The 27089-nt window shown below is 43.3% G+C and overlaps 1 protein-coding gene across 3 annotated transcripts; it reads left to right on the top strand.

Annotated features, from left to right (window-relative positions):
* Positions 1-107: 107 nt before the first annotated feature.
* On the top strand, positions 108-20284 carry Bloc1s6 (biogenesis of lysosomal organelles complex 1 subunit 6). Of its 3 annotated transcripts, XM_076929652.1 has the most exons (6): positions 109-308; positions 4618-4759; positions 6100-6187; positions 7921-8007; positions 15231-15399; positions 18377-20284. In XM_076929652.1, the coding sequence occupies exons 1-6, from the start codon at positions 227-229 to the stop codon at positions 18412-18414; spliced, it is 606 nt and encodes a 201-aa protein (XP_076785767.1). In that variant the 5' UTR covers positions 109-226; the 3' UTR covers positions 18415-20284. The 3 variants fall into 3 exon arrangements, with proteins under 3 accessions (XP_076785766.1, XP_076785767.1, XP_034351996.1); XM_076929651.1 differs by lacking the exons at positions 15231-15399; positions 18377-20284 and adding an exon at positions 8092-8217 and having other exon boundaries at positions 108-308; XM_034496105.2 differs by lacking the exons at positions 15231-15399; positions 18377-20284 and adding an exon at positions 8638-11526 and having other exon boundaries at positions 112-308.
* Positions 20285-27089: the final 6805 nt, after the last annotated feature.

Genomic DNA, 27089 nt, shown 5'->3' on the forward strand with positions numbered 1-27089 from the left:
GAAACCTCACTCGCACGCGTACAGATGCGCCAACGGCGCTGACGCGGGGGCGGGCTTTCCTGATTGGCAGTAACGAGCTGTGGCGGAAATCGACGTTTTTCGCTTTCGTCACTTCCGTGCGCCTCGGTGGCTTTTGTCCGACCGGACGCTGGACTCCGTTAAGTTCCTACTTCTTGCTTCTGACTTCTCCATACCCCTCGCTCCACGCAGTGCCCAGTGCGGGGACATGAGTGTTCCTGAGCCACCGCCTCCGGACGGGCTCCTTACGGGGCTCTCCGACCGCCTGGAGGCCGGCGAGCCCACGCCGGGTACGGCTGTTTTGCGGGGCGACTGCCCACAGGGGCCGGGGTCGAGTGGGTGGGGACTCCAGCGCAGGCTACCTCCTGCCTAGAGCACCCTGGCAAGGAAACCTTGGTCCCGCGGGGAAGCGCATTGTTGGGTGCGTTTTGTGTTGAAGGTTTGAGTTTGTGTTGCTTTTTGAGGGATATAGGGTTAGTGGTTGGTGAACTATTCAATATTGGCTACTCATGAAGTTTTCTGACTTCCTTGGTGATACTATTTAATTCGATATACCCCAGCAGCCTTCTCCACAGCTCCAGAAGAGATTTAAGCATTAATACCCAAAGGAGTCCCTTGAACGAAACGGTTAATTTGCTATATAGCCCGGTGTACACTGTTTATGTATGCCATCGTCTTTGTGAGATTGAGAACACCACTAACCATTTTCTCTGCTCATTGGTTCATATGAGGGACGCTAGATGGGCCTTCTAAAAATAATGTCTGCGTTCCAGAAGTAGGAAGTTACAGATCACTCAGCATTTCCTGGCTGTGTTTTTCTTTAATGATGCACCCCTTTCATGACTTGTTCAGTCACATCAGTAAATACTTTGTAGTACCTACTTGGAGCTTGCGTCTCCGTCTGTCTGTCTGTCTGTCTGTCTGTCTCCCTCCCTCTCTCCCACTCTTTCATTCTCTCTGCACATAATGCACGAGTGGCATGCACATATATATGAATGATGTCAGAGAATAGGGCAGAGATAGGGATGTGTGCTAGCTGTATGTTCAGCTCAGGACTTTTTTCATTCTAAGCAAGTGCTAGATCCCTAGCCTCAGATGTCTGGTCTTGTTAATGGTGTGAGCTTACTCTCCCACGACACTGAAATTGCACTCTCGGGTTCAGTTCCCGGTGTTTCATGAAGAGGATTCCACAGTGCATTAGCATCTCCCTTTTGTGTCTGCACCCTGGTGTTAGCAGTTCTAAAGCCACCACCTCTAGTCACTTATTCTTGCATCATTTGTCCATTGTTGTAACTGTACTGCCTCCAAGACATTCACCAGTCATGAGTCCTTAGAGTGGCTTCTTGCCACTTACTGAACTTCCCATGGAATTGGCACTCAGGGATCCTCACAGACTGGCTCATGGTGTATATTAATAGCTCACTGTTGCTTTTTTGTGCATGGCCTTGCCGTTCATCCTTGCCTTTTCTCATTCTGTTTCCCTAACAGTGTTGCATTCTTTCATTTGTGCCCATGTGGAAGTGGTGGCTGCAGTCTAAGTTGGGGCCATCTTTTAGGAGGGTTTTTGCAGTGTCAAAGATGGACACATGTTCTGTCCCAACTGTTTTCTAAGAATGTCTCCCATGGAAATAGGAGCGTGCAAAGATTAGCTAGGAAGATCACGTCGGCATTGTTTACTGAAAAGTGAAAATAGTGTAATCTATCCAAAGGGGATTGAGTGAAGTACTGTAGAAGTAATTTTGTTCTTTTTTTTTTTTTTTTTGTGAAGTAAATTTTGTAAGTAATTTTGTGAAGTAATTTTGTTCTTTTAAGATGAGTGAAGTAGATCCATATGCATTGCTGAGGAAAGATACTTAAGATGTATTTAAGAAAAACCTTGCCCTGTGTGGTAGCACATGCCAACACTTAGGAAGCTGGAGCAGGCGCAAGGCTGGCCTTTGATAGACTTTGTCTTAAAACAGACAAACACACAGAAGACCTTCAGAACAGTGTGATAAAAAGATTATGTGTATGGCTGGGTAAAGACAGTTTCTGGACGTTTATGAGAGAAAACTGCAGAGTCCATTGGAGTTAGGTCATGAGAAGGACGTTTGCTTTTCAAGTTGTGCTTTTTCCCATGGGTTTACCTTTTTACAGTGATTAACAAAGAGAACAGAGAACGGGGATGGGGGATGAGATGGGCATTCAGGGTTTTCAACATCCAGCCTTCCTTTAGAAATCATCTCAGAGTATCAGATTCCACAACAGTTTTTGTAATGGCTTTTTATACCCCCCTGTATTGTGCACTCAGGGAGGAGTTTATTTATTATTGTGACTAAGAAATTAACACACAGTAGGTGTTCAGCACACATTCGTTGTATGAATATGAATTCGTTGTATGAATATTTTTTTCTTTTAGAACTCTGTTTCTTAATTGTCTAATGCCATGACCTTTTAGTCTTTTTATGACTACTTCATAACTGTAATTTTGCTACTGTTACGGCTCATATGTAAATATTTGTTTTTTGATGGACTTAGGCAACCCCTGTGAAGGGGGTAGTCAAAACCCCTGTGTTTCATGTAGAGGAAAACACCTCTACCACAGCATGGCCAAAACCTCTGTTCTATAGTCTCCCACAATGAAGTACCTGGAACTTAGTAACTAAATATGTATAAAAAGTTAACTGATACCTATCCAATAATTGCTAATAATTTGAATGGGAAAGGGAGGCCTATGAGTTAAAATGTACGAGTGTGTGCGTGTGTATGTGTGTAGGTAGGCAAATTTGTTGTTACATCTTAAAGTTGAAATATCCTTAGGTATTTCTGTTCATCTGTTATACATTGTCCATGTTTACTTAGTGTTTGTTGTACTGTTATTGTAGACAAAACTTAAGCAGTGGAATTACTTGCCAAATGTAAGCTTTTTGTTCCTCATGCAGAGGCACTTTAGTAGTGTACTGTTCCCAAGTCTCCCTCCATCCTGACTCATTTTTGCCTTTGGAGAGTTTCAGTTTCTTTTTAGTCCTTTCCCATTTGAGTTCTGTCTTCCAACTTTGAGAATTTCAACTTGTTTGTGTTTTCAGGGTTAAAGTTAAAATTGTTACAGAGGTAAGAGCATCCAGTGTGTCTTAACTACTGAGCTGTCTCTCCAGTCCAGTCTTAATTTGATGTTCCCTGGTTCTTACTAGACTATAATTGACAACAGGGATTTCAGAAGTAAACATTAACTATGGAATGCTTTCTGGGCACAATTTTAGTGAGCATTTTACTTTTATCTCATTCAAAATCAATGATTGTAAAAACCTTATAACAATTCATTTGAAACTGTTGTGTACTATTTTTCTGGGAATAGTAATCAGTGGGTGTTTACCTTAGACGTCTGAATGCCTGGAAAAGGATGCAACGTCATTCCTGGCAGCAGGTCTATAGGCTATGACACAATCAGAGCACGGTATTTCCTATAGCAGATTTAGGTATGGAATGTTTTTCCCCCTCTTTGAATTGAGTCATCACATCACTGAGCTTGTGTTAATCGGCCAAGTCCTGGGGCCCCATTTCCCAGCTGCTTTTCCTAGCTTTGGCCCTGGTTCACAGAAAGTGCTGTGTCTTAATTAATAAATGACAAAACAACCCCCTTTATGTGCAACTATATTAAGCAAAAATGCTTTCTTTTGAGTTTAAAACAGGGCTTTAGGTATTGCATCTTTGTTTATATAATTTCTTTAACAAGCCTTTATTGGTTACGCCATCTCTCCAGTCCTCCCTGTAAGTTTTTATTTTCTTTATTAGTGTGTGTGTGTGCCAGAGAGAGAGAGAGAGAGAGAGAGAGAGAGAGAGAGACAGAGAGAGAGAGACAGAGACAGAGAGAGAGACAGAGAGAGAGAGAGACAGAGAGAGAGAGAGACAGAGAGAGAGACAGAGATGGAGAGAGAGACAGAGAGACAGGGGAGAGAGAACGGCGTAAGAGATCATATCACTATGTTCCTGTGAAGCTCAGAGAACAGTTTTCAGGAGTCTGTTCTGTCCTGTGGCTTTCAGGGATGGATGTCAGGAGGTCAGGCTTCCATAGCAAGGATGTTTACCCACCGAGCTGCTTCACCAGCCTCTGTCTGTGTAATTATGCGTGCTTTTAAAAGTATTAATGTATTAAGAATTCCTTAACTCAGAGCTGTAAACTCATCCTTCAGCCTGACTCATTTAATAAAATATATGAACATGTAAAATGTGAATACACTAATGTACATTTACTTAGACTTTGTTATATATTTGCAGCTTAAAAATACCTTTTTCCCAGATTTGGTAATGCATGTCTCAGGAGGCTGAGGCAGGGGGATTGAGAGTTCTAGGCCAGCATGGGCTATACAAGGAAACCTTGCCTTAAAATAAGAAGTACTCAAAACAACACAAAAACGCTTTTTGTTCTCCCCCCTCCCCCCCCCCCCCCCCATGTTTTAGAGAACGCTTTACACATTGACAAGAAGTGACTGAGTAGTTAGGAGAGGGTCTGGGCTCTTAGCTCCCTGTGGACTTCTTCCCTCCTCCCTGCTTGAGCTCCCCCAGCCTTCCTACCGTGCAGCAGCATAGCATTTCCTAAATGTGTTTTTCTCTTGAGCACAGGCTTAAGCGACACGTCTCCAGATGAAGGACTGATAGAGGACTTCGCTGTGGAGGACAGAGCTGTAGAGCACCTGGTGGGAGGCCTGCTCTCCCACTACTTACCAGATCTGCAGAGGTCCAAGCGAGCGCTCCAGGAACTCACGTAAGACAAAAGAAAGCCAGCGGTTTGTCAATTTCTTCTGTGTAGTCAGACATCACCTGGTAATCTCGTATAGTATGAAAGTCTTCTGGAACATTGAATCATTGAGCATGTCTGTGTGGAACACAGAATGGAAATCATGGAGTAACCTGTAGCCTAAATGTCAAAAGTGAAGTAATAGTCCTACTAGAGAGTCTAGTCTCTTTGTAGATTTTGAGAATGAGTGGTCCTTGTATGAATTTGGATCATTCGTGTGTTTGAATGAATTGGTCTGTTCCCTCTGAAGTGGTCAGAGTTTTATGTCCTTATAATACCATCATATCAGCATTGATGGCTGACTCCTTCTTGAACAATACTTTGAATTTATGCCTTTTTTCCTTGTTTGATCTGACCAGTGACTTTTCAGTTCTATTGATACTGAAGCTGTTGTTTTCATGTTGTGACCCCCTGGGTTTTGCTGTCTTGTATTTGGCCTTGCTGGGTATTTTGTTCTGCAGTCTGTACTTCCTCTTCTGTGATCCCTAGTCTGACATGAAGGGACAGACTAGTGAGTGACCTGTTGGTCTGCAGACCTAGGCCTGATGGTGGACATGTGATTGCTAATTCATTTTTCATCACAGCTCTCTATTTTGCAACAAACCATGTTTTTCTTAAAAGTGTTCATTTAGGTGACCCTTCCCTGTCACTTAACCCTGTGACCACATTGCTCTGGGGAGGAACCAGAAGGAAGTTAGCTTCTCTCCTTCCATTGGATTTGAGTCTGAAGGTTAACAAACTCTTGAAGTTGTCTGCTCTGACCTTCTGCTTGTATAAATGACATTTAGGTCAAGAGAAACAATTTGAGTGTCTGAGACCACACAGCTTTGAGGGAAAGGCTACACATGGTTCCAGACCTGTGCCAGCTCTTACTGAGCTGCTCATTGATCCTTGAGGAAATGCTGTCCCTCATCACTGCATCTTTTCCAGCTCTAAATCAGAAAACTCTTGGTTTCTAGTTTACTTTTGGAGATGCATAGAAAATTGAGTTTTATGAGCAAAATACTATAAAAGAGCTTTGGGTGTGATAACGCGGAATGTTGCTAAAACAGTAAAATACTCTGCAATAATCTGATTGTTTTAGTTATTAAAGTCTGAAATTGTGTCAAGAATAATGTATACACCTAGGTGCCAGAATACATCTTTGGAATATGATATTGGAAGGATTATTCTAAGGCAGGGAAAAATCTTGGAGAGGCACTGTATTGACAGCTGGATTCCCAGTAGCCAGAATGAGTGTGATTCTGTGAAAAGACCCAATACTGAGAACATGTAAATTTTGCTTTGGCTGTGTGCTTTTGTTTCAGACAGAACCAAGTTGTGTTACTAGATACACTGGAACAAGAGATTTCAAAATTTAAAGAATGCCACTCCATGTTGGACATCAATGCTTTGGTGAGTATGATTTTGCTTATCTAACTTAATGAGCTCTGATTTTAGAAAAGCTTTGTATTTCTGCATTTTGATGATCTTATCCTCCAACTTTTATGTGTAGAATTTGTCTTTTTAACAAATCCTGATTGCTTTATTACACTTACCAATGATTGCTGTCTTTCATATGCTGACATGTATTAGGAAATTCAGCTTATTTGTATTGTGGAGAAGATCTCATGAAATGATGACATAAGAGGAAAGCAGAAAGTAGGGCATATTTGAGGCACTGTTTCTATCACCAAGGAAAGTGCAGGCCCTTTTGAAGGGCCAATTATGTGGTCTCTTAATTAATATTTAATTATCAGTATTCATGACATTGTGATAAGATGGGCACCCTGAGGCTGAGTGGTTAGTTGGAAGTTGAATTTCACTAGAAGCTGATAAAAGAAGAACAGATAGTCTTTAAGAAAACAGACTTAGCATAAGCAAGGCCTTGTTGCTCCTTTCCCTCCCTGGACATTAGCAACTGCTTGTCTGCATGACTTCGAAAGGATTCCTACACACCTCGGAAGTAGACTCTTGCTAGACAGTGGTGGGTTAGGACTGTCTCCCTTACTGCTGTAGAAGTGCAGCCTTCTCAGCGGCTCACTGACTCCCTATGGAGGAGTGAGCATGGCCACACTGACTCCCTTGTCTTTTCTCCTGACTTCACGCTGTGATTGGATGGGTTTTTGTTACAAGTGAAGATGAATAAATGAGTATTATTCTGTTGCATCGGCCTGGAAGGACAGAACTGGGCCGTTTACCTATTTCTTCCCTTTGCCCAAGAGTAGTTTTAATTCTCATGTAGTAATGGGAACAGGAAGGCCTTGAGAGACACATAGAGTGTCTGTGAACTGACTTGACTTGCAGCTCTGTGAGAGGTAGCTACTTTCTGTGGGCCTGCCTCTCATTCCTTCTCTCCATGTTGTTGGAGAATAAGGTTTCCTTGCCATTCTCTCTCCCACCTGTCTAGGCCTCCATCACCCCTCAGCTTCTCCCAACAGGAGACTTCCCTTTTGGCTTCTGGCTAAGATGCAGAATGTGAACTCTAGGAAAGCAGTTCATGTCCTTTAGTGGCTGTGTTGTCATTCTGAGCTCAAGAGACATGACTGAGTTTGTTCTTTCAGAGTTTGGACACTGGCCGGGTTTCCCTGACAGGAAGATAGCACTCAATGTTCTATGTGCTGGCTTGTTCTCTCAAAAAGGCAGTAATGACTGTTGAAATTTTTAGATTATGTGGCATGTTTTTGAAGCAAAATGTTGTTTATAAGCTGTTTAATATAAATGTCTGCTTTATGTTTAATAAGCCTTTTTTGAAAGACAGAAAGACAGTCAATGAGAGACAGACTCTCTGTCTCTGTCTCTCTGTTCCCCCCTCCCCCCCGTGTGTGTGTGTGTGTGTGTGTGTGTGTGTGTGTGTGTGTGTGTGTAGCCCTGGCTGGCCTGGAACTTAATATACAAACTAAGCTGGCTTTAGACTCACACAGATCTACCTGTCTCTTGCTCTTGAGTGATGGAATTATTTTTGTCAACTGAATTGAATCAGATATTTTCAAAATTCTGCTAATGGTTGAATGGAATCTGTGTTATAGAATTTAAAATATGGCCATAATTGAGGCTGTAAATTTCCAGCTCAGGAAGGATGAACTATAGTTTAGGTGTTGACATATTCACATTCTCGGCACTTCATTCTGTCTGTTCTGACTGTTAAGTTCACAGAAGCGAAGCACTACCATGCCAAGCTGGTGAGTATAAGGAGAGAGATGCTGACGCTCCATGAGAGAACCTCCAAGCTGAAGGTGAGTGGGAAACCCTCCTCATCCTGCTTAAAGCCACAGGTTTGTTTTCCTTCAGTATTTGACTGTTTGTACTTGTCTATACAGTTAGATATGACCTCATGCCGGGCGGTGGTGGCGCATGTCTTTAATCCCAGCACTTGGGAGGCAGAGGCAGGCAGATTTCTGAGTTCGAGGCCAGCCTGGTCTACAAAGTGAGTTCCAGGACAGCCAGGACTACACAGAGAAACCCTGTCTCGAAAAACAAAAAAAAAAAAAAAAAAAAAAAAAAACCAAACAAACAAAACAAAACAAAAAAAAAACCAAACACCAAAAACAAAACAACAAAAAAAAAAAAACAAAGATATGAACTCATGCTACATTGTTCCCCTTTAAAAATAAAGTCCCTTGGCTCCTTCACCAGTCACTGGGCTAGTGGGCTCATGTCTGCATATGAAATTGCAGTTCACACTGAATGTGAGCTTGGAGTAAGATTTGTTTGAATTTTTTTTTTGTTTTAAATTAAGGGGACCTTAAATTACCCCAAATAAATTTTAAAATTAAACATGGAATGTATTCATTTGTATCGAATAACTCAAGTCAAACATTTTTTAAGTTATGCCATAAACGTGCCCTGCCGCCATCTCTCCTCAGAAGAGAGCACTGAAGCTGCAGCAGAAGAGGCAGAGAGAAGAGCTGGAAAGGGAGCAGCAGCGCGAGAGGGAGTTTGAAAGAGAAAAGCAGCTGACAGCCAAGCCAGCCAAGAGGACGTGAGGAGCCGCTGTCAGGTTCCTGTCCAGCCTGCTTCCTGGACCTCCAGTGCTGTACTCAGACAGTGAGGCATGGGCGGCACCTTATGCCGTGGCATGTCCTGAAATCTTTCCCAGGGCTGCTGTGTCTCCAAGACTTCACTCAAGAAGTCTTATTGATACTTAGGTTTTCAACTCTTGCTTTCCCTTAACATTTCTTGTTTTGATCTTAAATCATTTGTAAACTGAAAACACTTTGGTTATTACAAAAGTCTGGATACTAGTTCAAAATGAGTGGAAGGTCTGCGCTTCTTGAGAATCGATTGTAGTTTCAGTTTCTCTTTTTCTGATGACAGGCCTTTCCTGCACGGCCACACTGGTTTTTGGCAATTGCTTTTTATTGTTTAAAGAGAAATACCAATTGTCTGATCACAAATCTCCCAGAAAGAGAGTTGCCAAGCTTCTGTGAAGAACATAGGAAGTGTGTGCACACTGTAAATACCAGCACCTTAGACGGAGGAGGCTGGGAGTAGATGCCAGGCAGATTCTTCCAGTCATTGTCCTCTATTTTCAGTGTTGCTGCTGATGTAGAATTTGGGTTCAGGGCAGGGTTCTATCCATTCCTAAAGCTGTGCAGCAATGGTGGACCTGCCAGATACTCAAAGGTGTGTGTGTGTGTGTGTGTGTGTGTGTGTGTGTGTGTGTGTATGTTTGCATGTGCTGCTAAATCATCACAATATAACAATGTTTCTGTGCTTTTGTTTGTTTGTTTGTTTCTCTTCCTCTCTTTGTTTTCTAGAGACAGGCTCTCTATAAAGCCCTGGCTGTCCTGGTATTCACTGTGGAGGCCAGGCTGGCCTCAAACTTAACAATCCACCTGTTTCTTATTCCTAAATGCTGGGATTAAAGGTGTGCAGCGCCATGCCTTGCTCTGGTTTTTAAGTAGAACAAAATCTGCTGCTGCTCACATCATGTGTAAATAGTGTATAGAAGAGAGGGCATGATACCTTTACTGTTTGCTAGAACTTTTTCCCTCTTGTTGTATGTAGGAACTTACTACATCTTGTAGGGCAAGATGAAGTCTCATTGTTGGAAATCAAGAGTGCAGCAGTGTAATTTCCCGTTTTAGTGTTTAAAAGAAAGCTTGTTTCTAGCCCCTACTATGAGTTAGCAGCATAAGCTACAAAGGTGTCTGATTAGAATGTGCATCTTTTATAACTACACTGTTAGTAAGCTGGAATTACTACCTCTGATCACATACTGGGAGATAGAGCGATAGAGACCATTAAAGATGACCAGTGCTAAGAACTGTCACCCTAAAAGCCTAACTGCTTCTTTGAAGGAGCCCTTTCCTTCTTAATGAGTTGTGGTCCCATTGTCATTGATCTTGACTTCTGTTCAAGAATACAAACAAGTCTATTTGAAAGGCTGTTACCCTTAGTCACTTGCTGGCACTCCCAGAGTACAAGTCACTAGGACTTTCAGGACAATGCCATTACATTGCAGAATGTGTTTGTTACAATAAAATATCTGATATCTGACGAAGGCTGGAGATTGCTTTTCATGCTGACTTTAGACTAGTGGTGTTGGTTGTTTGAAGTGCTCTCCCTAGACTCTTCTGGGCACTTCCTCAGTCTCTTAAAGATAATCTATTCTTTGTTTTGCTTAAAGTTTCTGTCAGTGATTCTGGTGTACCTTAAAGGATGAGACACGTCCGGGTCTGGTTGCCACCGGCAGGGTTTCCCACACTAAATAGCATGTCCTTTTCACCTGGGGACTTTAAGAAAATGCAGACATCCTTAGTTCTTACACCCCATTAGTTCTGATGCGGGGCCATGGAAGATTTGGAGTGCTCCAGATTATTCTGATGCAGGGGACTGGTGCTGTAGACTGTCTGGTGATTTACATTCCTGAGCAATGGAATAGTTTCAAAGCTACCCAGTAATTTGTGGAATTAATCTTAAGAAATAAATTATTCACTACTGCTTTTGATAGGATCAGATTTAAAGCTGAGCCTTAGCTGGCAGGAAATTAAGAGTTCTAGTTAATTAATTGGACTTTTTGACCTGTATTAAAATAAATCATGTTTAATGGATGGATGGCAACGTGGCACATATGTTCTGAGAATTATAAGTTTTAAAGACTTTAACATATCAAAAAGATGGGCTGGAGAGATGGCTCAGCAGTTAAGAACACTTACTGTTCTTACAGAGGACCAGGGTTCTATTCCCAGCACCCACATGGTGGCTCACAACCATCTGTACCTCCAGTTCCAGGGGATCCAGTCCCCTCATCTGGCCTCTGTAGCATCATATGTGTAGACACATATGTGGTGCACCTACTCACGCGTAGACAAAGTGCTCACCCACATAATAGAGAAATAAATACCCACCACTTTAAGGTCAGAGGTCAATCAGAAACACCATCGGTGATGAAACCCTAAAGTTTTAGCTATATTTCAGTAACATGGGAACATAATAACCAAACATGTACCCTTATAATAGTATTGTGTTTTTCAACAAATAGAAATTGGTTGAAAGAAAAGTTGCCTTTGTTTTGAAATAATATCAGCTATATATGGTGCTGACACATAGGGTGTTCATTTTGAGCTGACTTTGTCATGAATATCATGTAAATGTGCAGACATTGAATGTAATAGACATGTGACCACAGTGAATTTTGGTGTGGATTCAGTTCACCAGTACCAATTGTATGCCAAAACACCTTTGTCTGATTTTGATTTTATATGTGAAAGCTACTTTTATGAACTTAATAAAAATGTCAGAATCACCCAGTATTGTTTATCAGGCACAATTTTGTACATAGCAGTGTACATCCCTCTTTCTGTACATTTCTTCAGACATTTGTTTTACTACCTCTCCTGTTTTGTTGCTCTTAATGTCCTTCATGTATTGAATGTTCTTTGTGTTTCATGTCAAAACAAGGCCAGTCCAGGGCTGGAGAGTTCTCAACTACCCGTGCAGAGGACCCAGGTTTAGTTCCCAGCACCCCTATCAGGTAGTTCACAATCACCTATTAACTCCAGTTCCTGAGGATCTGACACCTCTTCTGAGGTCTGTGGCCTCTTGCAGGCCTGTGGTACACATGCATACACTCAAGGACACGGGCACACACTTAAAAACAAATACTTGTTTTTTTTTAAAGTAATTACCAGTCCATTCATGAAATCCCATCCAGACAGGTGATGGAAGTGCCATCCAAGGCTGGTTGGAGTATCCAACTCCACAAAGTTAGTTTTCTTTGAGAGTAAATAAATCAGTTGGACATGAGAGCACCATGGGTAATGGCTGGAGAGTTAATAGCTTGAAGCTACCCTGGGCCACAGCCTGAGGCCCTGTCAAAAACCCCCAAAGCCATCACTTTATCGTTTGGTGTGAAGTGCTTTAAACCAGAGCTGCCTGTGCAGATGCTGCCTCTAAACAGGAGATTCCCAGCAGTAGAGTATTGTAGGCTGCATTCAAGGGGGATGGATTGTCTTTGGAGACGTCAGAACTTAGAACTTTCTCTGAGAACTCTATGTATGTCTGTAGTGTTGGCTCTATAGATCTCATCATTCATTATATGCTTAATATCATATTTCACCATAGCATATATACTTTATTCCAAAGCCATGATTTTTAAAATTGAGCCTCCAAACAGCTATTCATATTTTAAAAGTTGCTCGGGTTCTACGTTTTCTTTTGGATGAAGAGAGTTCCTGTGGCTTCTGTTATTCAGTTCAAGCGGATGGGTAGCATTTCTGTTAGTTTACTCATGCTCTGCCTGTGTGTGTGTGGCCAGATTCCATCTAGCAGGCAAGGCAGAAACCCCACACAAATGTGGCACAGGAATGGCAGTCATGAGATGGGTGCACTGTGGGGAGAGCTGGAATGTAAATGGGGAGTTGGGTTGAGGGGAAATCTAAGCATAGACTCTGAATAAGGATGGCTTATAGATATGTAAAGGAATGAAAATTCATCTAAAGATAAAATGGTAAAAGGCTACCCTACGGTTGCTTTCCTGAAAACTGAGGAAGAGGAACCTGTGACTGTGGTCCACAGCCATCCTTATTCCTTCCAATACCAGGGAGGAGAGAAAGAAGGTTAGAGGGGGAAAAGGGATGTAGGTCTCTTTAAACTACTTCCTGCTGATTCTGGATGCTGAGTTTTTAGAGGCAAGTCTAATCATCTCATCAAGATATTGCCAACGTCTTTTTCTTCCTTCCATCCGTCCATCCATCCATCCATCCATCCATCCATCCATTCACTTTACATCCCAATTAAAGCTCCCACCTTCCCAGTATCCCCCTCTCCTCCTCTGAGAAGGGGGATACACCCCAGGGTACCAACCCACCTTGGCACATGAAGTCACTGCAGGACTGGGCACATTCTCATCCACTGAGGCCAGACAAGGCAGCCCAGTTAGGGGAACAGGATCCACAGGCAGGCAAAAGTCAGGGACAGCCTCCACTCTTGTTATTTGGGGACGGAATAAAGATCAAGCTGTTCATCTGCTAAATATGTGTGTGTGTGGGAGGAGTTGGGGACCCCATATGTGCTCTTTGGTTGTTGGTTCAGTCTCTGGGAGCCCCCCCAAGGGTCCAGATTAGTTGACTCTGTTGGTCTTTCTGTGGAGTCCCTGTTCTCTCCAGGTCCCTCAATCCTCCCCCCAACCCTTCCACAAGACTCTCCAAGCTCCATCTAATGTCTGCATCTGATTCAGGTAGCTGTTGGGTGGAGCCTCTCAGAGGATGGTTATGCTAGGCTCCTGTTTGTAAGCATGAGTATCATTAATAGTGTCAGGGATTCCTTTTTGCCCATGGGATAGATTTCAAATTGGGGGCCATAATTGGTTGGCCATTTTCTCAGTCTCTTCTCCATCTTTGTCTCTGCACTTCTTGTAGGCAGGACGAATTTTGGGTTGACAGTTTTGTGGGTGGGTTGGGAGTCTTGCCTGGCTACAGGAGGTGGCTACTTCAGGCTCCATATCCCCCACTGCTAGGAGTCTCAGCTAAAGTCACCCTCATAGACTCCCTGGAGCCTCTCCCATTTCAGGCCTCTGGTGTGTCTTAGAAACACCCCTCCCATTTCATTTCCATTCACTGCCTCCTCTTTCCCCAGGTCTCCCCACATCTGGTCACTACTCCATTCCTCTCCCCATCCCTTCTTCCACCCTGCTTCCTCCCTCTCTCTACCTCGGATGACTATTTCCCCTTGTAAGTGAGATTCTACCATCTTCCCTTGGACTGTCCTTGTTCTTCAGCTTCTTTGGGTCTATGGATTGTAGAAGGATGGGTATCCAGTACTTCATGACTAATATCCATTTATAAGTGAGTACATACCATATATGTTCTTTTAGGTCTGTGTTACTTCACTCAGGATGATACTTTCTAGTTTCATTCATTTGCCTGCAAATTTCATGATGTTCTTGTTTTTAATGGCTGAGTAGTATCTCATTGTGTAAATGGACCACGTTTTCTTTATCTATTCTTTGTTTGAAGGACATTTGGATTGTTTCCAGTTTCTGGCTATCGCGAATAAAGCCGGTATGAATATAATAGAACAAGTGTCCCTGTGGTATAGTGGGGCATCTTTTGGGTATATGCCCAGGAGTGGTATAGATGGGCCTTGAGGTAGAACTATTCCCAATTTTTCTGGGAAACCGACAGATTGATTTCCAGAGTGATTGTACAAGGTTGCACTCCCACAAGCAAAGGAGAAATCTCTTTCTCCACATCCTTGCCAGCATCTGCTGTCACTTGAGTTTTATCTTAGCCATTTTGATGGGTATAAAGTGGAATCTTAGAGCCATTTTGGTTTTCTCGTTTCCCTGGTGATAGGGAGACTGAGCATTTCTGTAAGTGTTTCTCGGCCATTAGAGATTCCTCTGTTGAGAAGTCGCTGACTAGCTCTGTACCCCATTTTTAAATTGAGTTATTTGTGCTGTTGGTGTCTAACTTCTTGAATTCCTTGTATATTTTGGATATTAGTCCTCTGTCAGATGTAGGGTTGATGAAGATCTTTTCCCATTCTGTAAGCTGTCATTTTGTCTATTGATGGTGTCCCTTGACTTATAGAAGCTTCTCAGTTTTATGAGTCCCATTTATTAATTGTTGATCTTAGAGCCTGAGCCATTGATGTTCTGTTCAGGATGCTGTTTCTTCAACATTGGATCTATTTTCATTCCTCTACATGTAGACATTCAGTCAAGACCAGCACTATTTGTTTAAGATGCTTTTTTTCTCCCATTGTATGGTTTTGGCTTCTTTGTCAAAAAAATCAAGTGTCCATAGGTGAGAGGGGTTTGTTCCTGGGTCTTCAATTCTATGCCAGTTGATCAACCTGTCTGTTTTCATTCTGATACTATGCAGTTTTTAAAAAAATCACTATGCTCTGTAGTACAGCTTTAGCTCAGGAATGGTGGTACCTCCAGAAGTTCTTTTATTGTGTGGGATTGTTTTAGCTATCCTGGGTTTGTCTCTTTTCTCTTGACCACCAGCAACAGCAGCAGCAGGAACAGAAACCAGCAGGAGGAACAGCTGCACCACCGTCCCGCCCCTTCTCTTCTGGAACTATTATCCTGCTAAGTCAACATAGTATTAAAATGACTCCTCATCATTTACATGGATGCGAGCATCTCTCAGCCTTCATCAGAGGAGCTTCTTGCGGTAGGTGGTGATTAACACATAGATGCCCTCCCCACCGAAAACAAGTCAGTGTGCAGAGAACAAGAGATTGTGGCACGTTTAGGCACCAATGGGGGCACATATATTAAACCCTTCCTCACCAGTACTCTGGAATCTTTGTGGCAGAAAGGGCAGCAAGCTGTAAGAACCGGAGGTGGTTTGTAGCATCAAAGAAAAAGTGCTTTCCAGGCACAACGAGGCAGCTGCACTCACAGCAATCATGACAGCATGCACAAGACCTGCACACGCTTCAGCCCGGAAAAAAAAAAATCTCTGCACAGAGGACAGAAGTAGGTTTGCTAATCCCACCACTAGCTGAAGGGCCATTGGTATTTGATAGCTGCTGAAAGTGTCTCAAAGATGGGCAGAAGTCCCTTTTCTTTAGGATCTCTCAGGAGGAAAAAAAAAAAAACCCTTGGTTGGATAAGCCCTTCTTCACCTTACCGTGCATTCTGGAGGGTGACCTGCTTCCTGCAAATGGTATACTCTGCTACTGAGGGAATCGACTGGGTGGCATCTGAACAGGCCTGGGAGGTTTCTTGTGATTGCTGAGACTGTGACACATTTTGTGTGTATTGAGCACCAACACTGAACTATGCTATTCCTGCTACCGAGGGGGCATGGCAAAGATGGGCTCCTCTGCTGAGGGAAGCAAACTCCGACCTTTCCAAAAGGCAGGAGAACTTACTGAGTGGCAAGGTGGAATCCATGCCAGCAGGTCACAAATGGACGTGTGTGTGTGTGTGTGTGTGTGTGTGTGTGTGTGTGTGTGTGAAGACTGAGCCCAGGGCTTCATATTTGCTAGCCAAATTCACCACTAAACTACACTCTGGTCCCTCAGACTGGTTCTCTAATAACAGAAGAGAGTAAAGAATGGAAAGGACATGTAGATTCTGGCCAGTGCTATGGACGAACAGGTCTATGAAGATCTGAGCTCTGGGAACAGATGAGGGACCAAGGACAGCCGTTCTGGGGCCTCTGTATTCCAGACCAGCAAGCCAGGAGCATGACTGATGAGTTTCTATTATGATTTGTTCCCATAGAAATATCTACAGGCCTACTCTGAAATAGTTAATATATCTTTAAAAGTGTACTTATGCATTTTAGTCTCATTTTAAAAACACTTTCAGAGCACAATCTAGACTAGTATGTGACCAAATATCTTGGTACCACGACCTAACCAGGCTACCATGTAAAACTCACCATCACAGTTGGCCTTTGTTGTATAGTTGAGTATGTATAATTGACTCTAACTTTTGTCTGTCTGTCTGTCTGTCTGTCAACTCATGCCTATAATAAAAAGTGGATTACATACATATTAAGCAAAGATTATTACAATATAATTCTTCAAACTAGGAGATAGCTAGGAGGTTTCTAGTCCTTGGATAACTGAAGCTACCATTTTCATGACTAATTACATATATAATTAAGCCAACTTTAATATCAGGTTCCAAGATCTTGGGTATCAAATAAATTCAAAGACAACAAATGAATCAGAAAGTAGAAAAATAGATGTCATGTGTATTGTTTAGATTTATATCTTTTCATTGACCGAAGGCTTCTCAGGTCTCTCAAGAATTAGCTTGAAGATGGGTCCGCAATTAAATACTAAGCTCAGGTGAAACGGTTCTAACAACTGAATAGACCACACATGGAGCAATGCTGCCATCTTGTGGTACCTTGCAGCTCTCTACTCCCCTGGAACAGATTCTTTCTGTAATACTTCACTTGCTTTGATGACATTTGGCTAAGCCTTTTTGAAAGCTATAATTATTTTATTTATTTATATTTCAAATGTTGTCTCCCTTCCAGGTCTCCCCTCTTAAAGCCCCCACCCATTCCCCTTTGCCTCTAAGAGAGTACTCTCCCACCCACCTGCATCCTCCTTCACTGGGGCAACAGCCTCCACAGGACCAAGCACCTCCCTTCCCACTGATGTCAGATAAGGCCATCCTCTGCTACATATGCAGCTAGAGCCATGGGCCCTTCCATGTGGTTGGTGGTTTAGTCCCTGGGAGCTCTGTGGGGTCCGGTTAGTTGATATTGTTCTTCCTATGGGGTTGCAATACCGTTCAGCTCCTTCAGTCCTTCCCCTAACTCTTCCATGGAGGTCCTCAGGCTCAGGCCATGGCTGTTAGTATCTGTATCTGTCTTAGGCGCTGGCAAAGCCTCTCAGAGGACAGCTACCCCACGCTCCTGTCTGCAAGCACTTTTTGGCATCAGCAAGAGTGTTGGGGTTTGGTGTCTGCAAATGGGATGGATTCCAAGGTGGGGCAGTCTCTGGATGGCCTTTCTTTCAGTCTCTGCTTCATTTTTTGTCCCTATATTTCCTTTAGACAGGAACAGTTCTGGGTTAAAGATTTTGAGATGGGTGGGTGGCCCTATCCCTTGGGGGGGCTTGTCTATCTATTAAAGGTGGTCCCTTCAGGTTCTATCTTCCTGCTGTTGGGTCCTGAGAGCCTCTTGCATCCCTGGTATCTGGGACTTTCTAGTGCCTCCCGTCCCCTATTCCACACCCCTTTACTGCTACATATTTCTATTCATTCTCCTGGCCCTCTGGACTTCTCTCCTGCTTCCTCTCATACCTGATCCTGTCCCCTTTTTATCCACCCTCCTTCCCCTCCCCCACCCAGGTCCCTCCCTCCCTCTCACTTCCATGATTATTTTGTTCCCCCTTCTAAGTGGATTGAAGCATCCCACCCACACTTTCCCCTCCCTTCTTGTTAAGCTTCATATGGTCTGTGAGTTGTATTGTGGGTATTCTGAGCTTTGGGGCTAATATCCACTTATCAGTGAGTACATAGCATGTGTGCGTCCTTTTGGGTCTGGGTTTTCTCATTCTAGATACTTTCTAGTTCCATCCATTTGCCTGCAAAATTTGTGAAGTTGTTGTTTTTAAGAACCGAGTAGTATTCTATTGTAGAAGACTGCAAATTGATCCATTTTTCTCTCCTTGTAGAAAGCTCAAGTCCAAGTGGATCAAGGACCTCCATATAAAACCAGACACATTGAAGAGAAAGTAGAAAAGAACCTCAAACACATCAGCACAAAGGAAAATTTCCTCAACACAGTACCAATGGCTCAGGCTCTAAGATCAACAGTTGACAAATGGGACCTCAAGAAACTGAAAAGCTTCTGTAAGGCAAAGGACTCTGTCAATAGGACAAAACAGCACATCGGATAGAGGGCTAATATCCAAAATATACAAATAACTCAAGAAGTTAGACTTCAGAAAACCAAATAACCCAATTAAAAAATGGGGTACAGAGCTAAACAAAGAATTCTCAACTGAGGAATTTTTTTTGTTTTGTTTTGTTTTTTTGTTTTTTCCAGACAGGGTTTCTCTGTGTAGCCCTGGCTGTCCTGGAACTCACTCTGTAGACCAGACTGGCCTCAAACTCAGAAATCCGCCTGCCTCTGCCCCCCCAAGTGCTGGGATTAATGGCGTGCGCCACCACGCCACCACTGCCTGGCTTCAACTGAGGAATCTTAAATTGCTGAGCAGCACCTAAAGAAATGTTTAACATCCTTAGTCATCAGAGAAATGCAAATCAAAACGACCCTGAGATTTCACCTCACACCAATCAGAATGGCTAAGATCAAAAACTCAGGTGACAGCAGATTCTGGCAAGGATGTGGAGAAAGAGGAACACTTCTCCATTGTTGGGGGAATTGAAAGCTGGTACAACCACTCTGGAAATCAATCTGGTGGTTCCTCAGAAAATTGGAGATAGTTCTACCTGAGGACCCAGCTATACCACTCCTGGGCATATACTCAAAAGATGCTCCAACATATAACAAGAACACATGCTCCACCATGTTCATAGCAGCCTTACTTATAATATCCAGAAACTGGAAACAACCCAGATGCCCCTCAATGAAAGAATGTATTGGAGATGTCAGTACCATGGGATGTTCGACAAGAACAGCAGCAGCAGTGGAGTGGATCAACCTGAGCTTAGAGTGCTACAGAGGGCAGAGCTGGAGAAGTGACACCAGCCCTTTGGAGGAGCCAGAAGATCATGTGTGGATCCCAGACATTGGAACAAGAAGCTGTAACATTGAAGTTGCCTTGGAGACCCCAAGATGTTCAAAATGCCAGAACCTTGGGGCTATCTGCTGAGGAAAGCTGCTAAAAGAGAGTGGAACCAGCCCAGGAGAAAGAAATTTGTTTTAGTCAACAAAGATGAAAAAGGAGTTGGAGGCCTGAAGGCCGCTTTGACATCAGACATGGAGATGCAGAATTTGGAGTTTGCCCAGCCGGTTTCCTGTCTTGCTTTGGGGATTACAGTGAAGTACTTGGATGAATCTCAGAAGAGACTTTGAACTTTGGACTTTTAACTTTGTTAAGACTGCTGTACACTATGGGGACTTTGGAAGTTGAACTAAATGTCTTTTTTATTATGCTATGGCTAGTTATGTCCCCCACAGACTTATGTGTTTGAACAAGCCTATGGGGGCCAGGGAATGGACTATGATGGTTTGTATATGCTCAGCCGAGGGAGTGACACTCTTAGGAGGTGTGGCCCTGTTGTGTGTCACTGTGGATGTGAACTTTAAGACCCTCATCCTAGTTGCCTGGAAGTCGGTGTTCTGCTAACAGCCTTCAGATGAAGATGTAGAACTCTCAGCTCCCCTTGCACCATGCCAGCCTGGATGCTGCCATCCCACTTTGATGACAATGGATTAGATCTCTGAACCTGTAAGCCAGCTCCAATTAAATATTGTTCTTATAAGAGTCGCCTTGGTCATGGTACCTGTTCACAGCAGTAAAATCCTAACTAAGGCAAGCATGTTACAGTTTTCAAAGAATTGCACTTGTATTGTTTAATAATAAAGGGGCTACCCAGGGAATGGTGCATCTCTACACTCTCGGATTCAGGAATTCATAGAAAAATACTCAAGTAGCCAGGATCTAGAGTCAGTCCTGCCGTCTTTATTATTTGTATGGTGTTTCTCCGCCTGTATCTAATTTTATTTGCATCTCTGGGAAGATCTAGATTTCTTAGATCTACTTGTAGCCATTCTGAAGATCCGCCCTATGCCAGGGTTGCTTGACACGAATCACTTTCTAACAGCAACAGGAAGGCATAGAAATAGAAGCAAGGTTCAAAAGTTGAAGCACAGATGTGGAAGCGGTGGGGCTAGGAGCCGATTCGGGGAAAAGCCCAAAACTACTGCACCACAGCTGAATTTTCTTAAGTGGGAGCCTTAAGGGCAGGGACAAAAATCAACCTCCAGTTTCCCCTTAAATTTCTTGAAATATGTACAAGGTGAGGAAGTATATGAATTCCATCTGCAAATTTTATAGACTCAGTCTGGCACTAAGGGTGGAGAAGGTGTGAGTTTCCCTTCAGCAGAGAGCTCAACAGCAAGGCTGCTTTAATCTTGGACAACCCCCCCCCCCCCCCCCAGACAGGCAACAACCAGACCAGCACTGGATGAGATTGGCTCTGGAGCCTTCTTTTGAGATTATGATGTGCCTCAGCCGGGCCTGTTTTGCCCGTTGTGTGGTATTCTTGTCATCTGAAACAACCAGTTCTGTGGGAGAGAAATAATACCAGGTGGCCACATGTGGAGCTGGAAGAGCACGTCTCAAATTCACCTCCCTGAGGGAGGATTTGCGGGTGTTTAGTTCTCTATCTTAGGGGTGGGAAAGGTGATTGGAAGGTAATTAAGAGGAAGTGTTGGGGTTACATCTCAATGCTTTTTTTCTCCCAACACTTTATCTTCTGTGGCCCAAAGACAGAAAGTATATCCTTGGCACACAGGCTACCACTTACCAAGTCACTGAAATGAGCTGATTAGGAGGGTCCCCACAGCACCAAGGAGGTCTGTAGACCATGACGGATTGAAGTACTGGAGTTTGTGAACATCTGTGGGCATAAGATGGGGAGCCAGCAGGATTCATTAGCTGAGGGCCAGCAAAATGGTCACTGAAGTATATGTCTACTTTAGATCAGGGGGAAAAAGAAACAGTCACCAACATTCATCCTCAACAATAAGAGTTATCACATTATTAGGTAAGGAGTTATAGTGTAAATACTTTAGGCTTTGTGGGGTCATAGGCCCCCAGTATAGCTGCTAAAATCAGCACAAAAATAAACACAGAAAATTGATTACTTGTTATTAGCCTATTTGATGATCTATGCTCTCATTATTTAGTCTTGGTGAGTTTTGTGACTTTTGGAACTTGTCCATTCCATGTAGACTATCAAACTTATCACTTTATAATTATTCATTCTTCCAATCTTTTCTATTTCTGTAGAGTTGGTAGTTATGTCTCGCTATATTAGTTTTCTCATTGCTGTCGCAAAGTATCCGGCAAGAAGCAACTTAATGCAGGGTTTATTTTGTCTTACTGTTCTGTTCTAGGAGACACAATCTGTTACAGCAGGGCAAGCACGGCAGGTGGCAGATGTGGGGGGCTACTGGTCACCCTGCAACTGCAATCAAGAAGCCAAGGTCGAGCAGGTTTGATGACCTTCTGAAACAGTGCCACCATCTGGGGACCAAGTGTTAATATATGAACCTATGGGAAACATCTCACAAACTACAATAATCCACATTTATATCTTTTATTGTAATAATTTCAGTGTTCTTCCTATATATCTTCTTATGAAACGGGGAAGCCACTATGCTGTTCAAACTAGCCTCAAAATTTCAATTCTGCCTCAGTTTCCCAAGGAACTTGGATCACAGGCGTTCTGCCTCAGTTTCATAGGTGTGCGTCATTGTGCTATGTTCTCTTTATATCTGGAGAAAGATTTGTCGGTTTCACTATTTTTTACATTTTATTATTTTTCTATGTTCTTTGTAGATTATGTTTACCTTTGTTTTAATTTTTGTTCTTTTTCTTCTGGTAATTTAGGGGTTATCTTGTTATCCCTTTTCTAATTACTTGTGTTATAAAGGTAACTTGTCAATTTGAGTACTTGGGGCTGAAATGGAAGAGTCACTCAGGGAAGAGCCACAGAAACAACAGTATTATAGGATTCTTCAGTATCTAGATATTGGATCAGATACTGAAGGCTAAGTAGGCCAGGGACAACCTGTCTCAATCAGCTTTGAATGGCAGTTTTGATGGACATAGGATTCTTGGTGCATACTTTGAATATATTGGCTAACTGAGTTATAATCTCTAATTTCTGGTGAGAAGCCTCATGACCTTATTGTGAACCCCTTGTATGTGGTGAGTCCTTTTAGGCTTGCTGATGAACTCAGGTGGCCAGGCTTGTGCACCCAACGTGTGCTTTTACCCACAGCGTCTAGAACTTAGTCTTATATAATGCCTTCAGCCTCACCTATGACCGTGTAGTCCTCATAACATCATCACCTCAAAGGTCTCACCTCTTAGCACTGTTACAATGGCAATAAAATTCCAACATGGGCTTTGAAGGGGACAAACTTCAAATCACAGTAATAACATAATAACACAGGAACTATAAAAACCAAGCAGTAATCACCAACTGAATACTTTATGCCAGGTACAGCATCAGTCAGTTTTAAATATTAACTCGTTAACATTTTACAAGGATCATATGAGAGAGGAACTTTAGAAACTATCTATCTGCTAATGCAGTTAACTGAGGTCAGTTAGTACATTCTCCTTGAGAAAGGTGATGTGCCTGGGTCACACCCCTGCTCTGCATCATTCTAAAATGTGGGTACCCAGCAGAACCCATTGTGGATGAAGGGCTTAAACAGATGGTAAATTATGTGTGGATAAAGACATTGTATTTACAAAGCCTATAATTGTTCTCTACCCCCATTATCTAGTATGCAACCCCTTCTGCATTTGAAACAGAACACCCATCATGGTAGTACTGATGTGAGCAGAAGGACCAAGCATGCTCTCTTCCTGTTCTGGCAGTGAGACTAAGCAGATCCTCTTCCTGCTCTGGCAGTAGGACCAAGTATGCTCTCTTCTTGTTCTGGCAGCTATAATGCTAGTCATTCATGTACAGTGAGCCAAGTGAACACTTTCTCTGAAGACTTTCACTCAATCATTCATGGTGGTGTTGGGAGTATCCTGGGACTGGCCAGCTTCCCCTGGTAATGATCAACATGGTAAGATATACCCAAAGATGCAATAGTGGCAGTTATATCTTAGGGGTAACCAATTGTTGTCTAAGCAGACTTAAGGATCACTCAATAGGACAGAATACATGATTGGTCCTGTAAACCTAGCCAACTACCAATGGCTGGTGAGGTCATGAACCCTAGAGGAAAACCTATTACTTTCACTTTCCTGGAAGAGTAATATTCCCAACTCAATTCTAAATACTTATCTTTATATTCACAGATAGTGTAGCTCTCACCCCTCACCAAAGAAGCTTCCTTTTGTAGCAGGTGGAGACCATCACAGAAAGCCACCTAAGGCTCAGGACACATCATGGGAGAGGGGGTGGACAGACTGTGAGTCAGAGGACCAGGATGTCTGCTGTGAGATAGTGTCCTTCATATATGACAGGGACTGCACCCATAAAAATTTAACAATACGGTTGGTTACCTAAACAAGACTCATACAGTGGCAACACCAGTTGACATCCCAATGTGGATGGAGGGAATTCCATAGATCTTACCATAGACGAAGAGCTGCAGGCAATGAATGGCTGTTGAGAGCGGGGGGGGGGGGGGGGGGGGAAACAGTCTTCTTCCGGGATGAGCACCTTGTAATCCCAAGAGGTCAGCTCTAAATGCATATACATATGATCAACACTAAATGGACTCAGCCATATATATATGTATATGTATATATGTGTGTTATCACTAATAAAGAGAAGAAGTCATAAATTTGAGGGAGATATTCAAGGGGTTGGAGTGAGGAGAAGGTAGTGTGAAAATGATGTAAATATGATACTAACATAAAAAAAATCTCAAAAAAATTTTAATTTTTTAAGGAGAAGAAAAATACCAGCAAAAGGAAGATGTCTGGGCTCTTTGACTCCTTAGCACTTTCCTAAGTCAGGTTCCTGCCCCTGCCCTGGCCAACATCACTCCAGCACTTGATGGACCCCTCCTACTAATCTCTCTTAAGTTAAGGTGTCCTAATTGGCTTCTTGCTTGCAACCAATGCTGATTGGGATAGGGTTCTTTGTATTTGAAGTACTTGTGTACATTTTAGTGCTTTCTAACTGGAAAATCGATCTCCTGTGATACAGATGAAGAAACTCTAACTGCGCTGTAGCTTGATAGAATTTTGGTTATTTTACAAGCAGTTTGGCTGCAAGGAAAGCAGCAATCTGGGGTAGATTGGAATTGCCTTTCAAAGGCCACATATGAAAAGATAGTATATTTCCAGTATTTCTGCTCACTTCCCTTCTGGTTAGGAGACTTCCTGTTGGTCTGCCAGGAGGGACAGTGTGTGCTGCTTGCTCCAGAAATCTCCACCCCCAACTTCCCAATGAGTCTCACAGTAGCTAGTGAGGATTAGTCTCTTTGGGTGAGTGGCTATCACAGGCAGGAAGGTTGGCTGGGGCAGAATAAACCACTTCTCTAGCTACACATTCAATCAAGGAAGTTGCTTCAGGGATGAGGGTGGGGCTTGTTTAATGGACTCCAAGCAGGTGCATTTAAAGCGACATACCTGCAGAATCCCTCTGCCTTGCCCTTACTCCAGCGTCTTTGCTTTTGATAGTCTTCCTTTTTCCTTTCCAGTCTCTATTGCTGCTCATTCCTGCTGGTACCCATCCTAGCATGGGTCTACATGGCTTCCTAGGGCCTTCCAGTCTATATTTCCTTATCCCTGGATCTTCTTGGATAGGAATTTGTTCTTCCCTGCCATGCCTCCTCCTCCACTTTGTCTCCTCCCCACTATGCTCCCTCCCCCACTATGCCCCTTCCCAGCCAAACTCCCTCCCCCCACCATACCCCTCCCCCACACCCCTCCCCCATCATGCCTCCTCCCCCACCATGCCCCTTCCCTCACTATGCCCCTTCCACCACATGCCACCTCCCCACCATGCCCCCTTCCCCACAATGCCCCTTTGCCACCCTTTAATATTTCTCTTAGTTTCCCATTTCTCTGTCTGCACACTCACTACTCTGGAAACCTCATATGGATGGGGCTCTAAGTGTAGTCCAGACAGCAGCAGCCACAGGGCTCACTTGACACTCAACAGACAAGATGAAGAATAACCATCTGGTGAAAGAATGGCTGGGCTGGTAAGATGGTCCCCCAGGTAAAGATGCCTCCCTGGGTCTAAGCTTGTCGGCCTGTGATCCATCTGTTGGAGGACAGAATTGACTTTGGGAAGTTGACCTCTAACTTCCACATGTGCCTCATGACACAGATGCACACATGCACATATGTACACATAATAAGCAAATGAAATATTAAAAGAAAAAGGGAACGGCACTGGGGTAAATTCTCAGCCTTGGCGTCTGATGGACAAGTCACAACCCCAGCTCTCACTGATGAAGAAGGGACTTCAGTGGGGTCATAGAATGATCCACAGATGCCCCAGCATGTGGGAACTATTCAGGACACCGCTGTTAATGTGGTTCTCCAGCCACGGACCTCCAAACACCCTGCAAGCAGAATGCCCTTGGGTTCTTCACAGGAACCAGGACTTCTTAATGAGGATGGAGAGGGAAGAGAGATGAAGAATAGTGTGAATTGGTTTGAAAATATGTGTGGGTGTGGAGTTTTGTTTTTGTCAAAAATTTGGGCTACAATTGTTGGCATCTAGAGGGTGGAAATCGGGTATGTTCAGTATCATACATATCATACAATAGTTAACTGTCTGTCCTGAGGCCTGTACAGTTTTTCTTGTGGCCCGCCCCTTGCCTCAACTTTCAAGTATGTGAAACATTTTATTGATAAATAAGTTGTTTTAGATAAGAGTATGGCATACATTAAGAATTTCTTTTTTACATAGTCTTAATACACTGTTTCCAGCAATAGCTCCTTCAGTAAAATACAGATTACATTTGGTTTTGTTTCCAGGTTCTTTGCTAGACTTACCTGTTGCTGCACAAAGTCACAGAAAGTCAATGGAGGCAGTGCTGCAGGTGCCAGCAAGTGCCACCAGGGTTACTATCAATCCCATGGTCCCTGTTTGTAGCTATGTGACCAAGCGATTTTACCATAGATTCCTCAGAATGAAGACAGAAAGTTTGAAATAGACTCAGAAACTCTTAAAACACACAGAATCAAACAAGTGCAAAAGAAACTTAGTTCTTCTTCTTCTTCTTCTTCTTCTTTTTTTTTTTTTTTTTTTTTTTTTTTTTTTTTTTTTTTTTTTTTTTAGCTGGTGACATTTGTGTGTTCTCTGAGGTTTTTAAACGTTGAGATCTTAGCAACTTTTAGGACCATATTTGTTTTAACACATGGGACCGCGGTCTCTGGCTTGTGTCTTCAGTCAGTCCACCATAGAAGGGTCGGAAGGGTGACTTGTCAGGCACCAAAAGAACGGCTTTCAGGAGCTAGCAGGTTCCAGGGGAAGGTACCGCGCCGTTCTGAGTGGGGTGGCACTGTCTGCACCCTCGGCGTGAGAAAAGCATCTAGGCTGCGTTGGAACAGTCGCGGGGCATGGGGAGTAGTTCAAGCCAGGGAGCAAGGGCCACCCATGCCTCCGGTGTCGGTGCTTGCTCCTCGGTGCCCGTTCCCCGCCGGGTTCGGTGTTGGGCAGTGCCCAGGGCGGCCTTTCCTGGGCGGGAGGTGGTGG

The sequence above is a fragment of the Arvicanthis niloticus genome, chromosome 2 (assembly GCF_011762505.2).
Source record: "Arvicanthis niloticus isolate mArvNil1 chromosome 2, mArvNil1.pat.X, whole genome shotgun sequence".
Taxonomy (NCBI): domain Eukaryota; kingdom Metazoa; phylum Chordata; class Mammalia; order Rodentia; family Muridae; genus Arvicanthis; species Arvicanthis niloticus.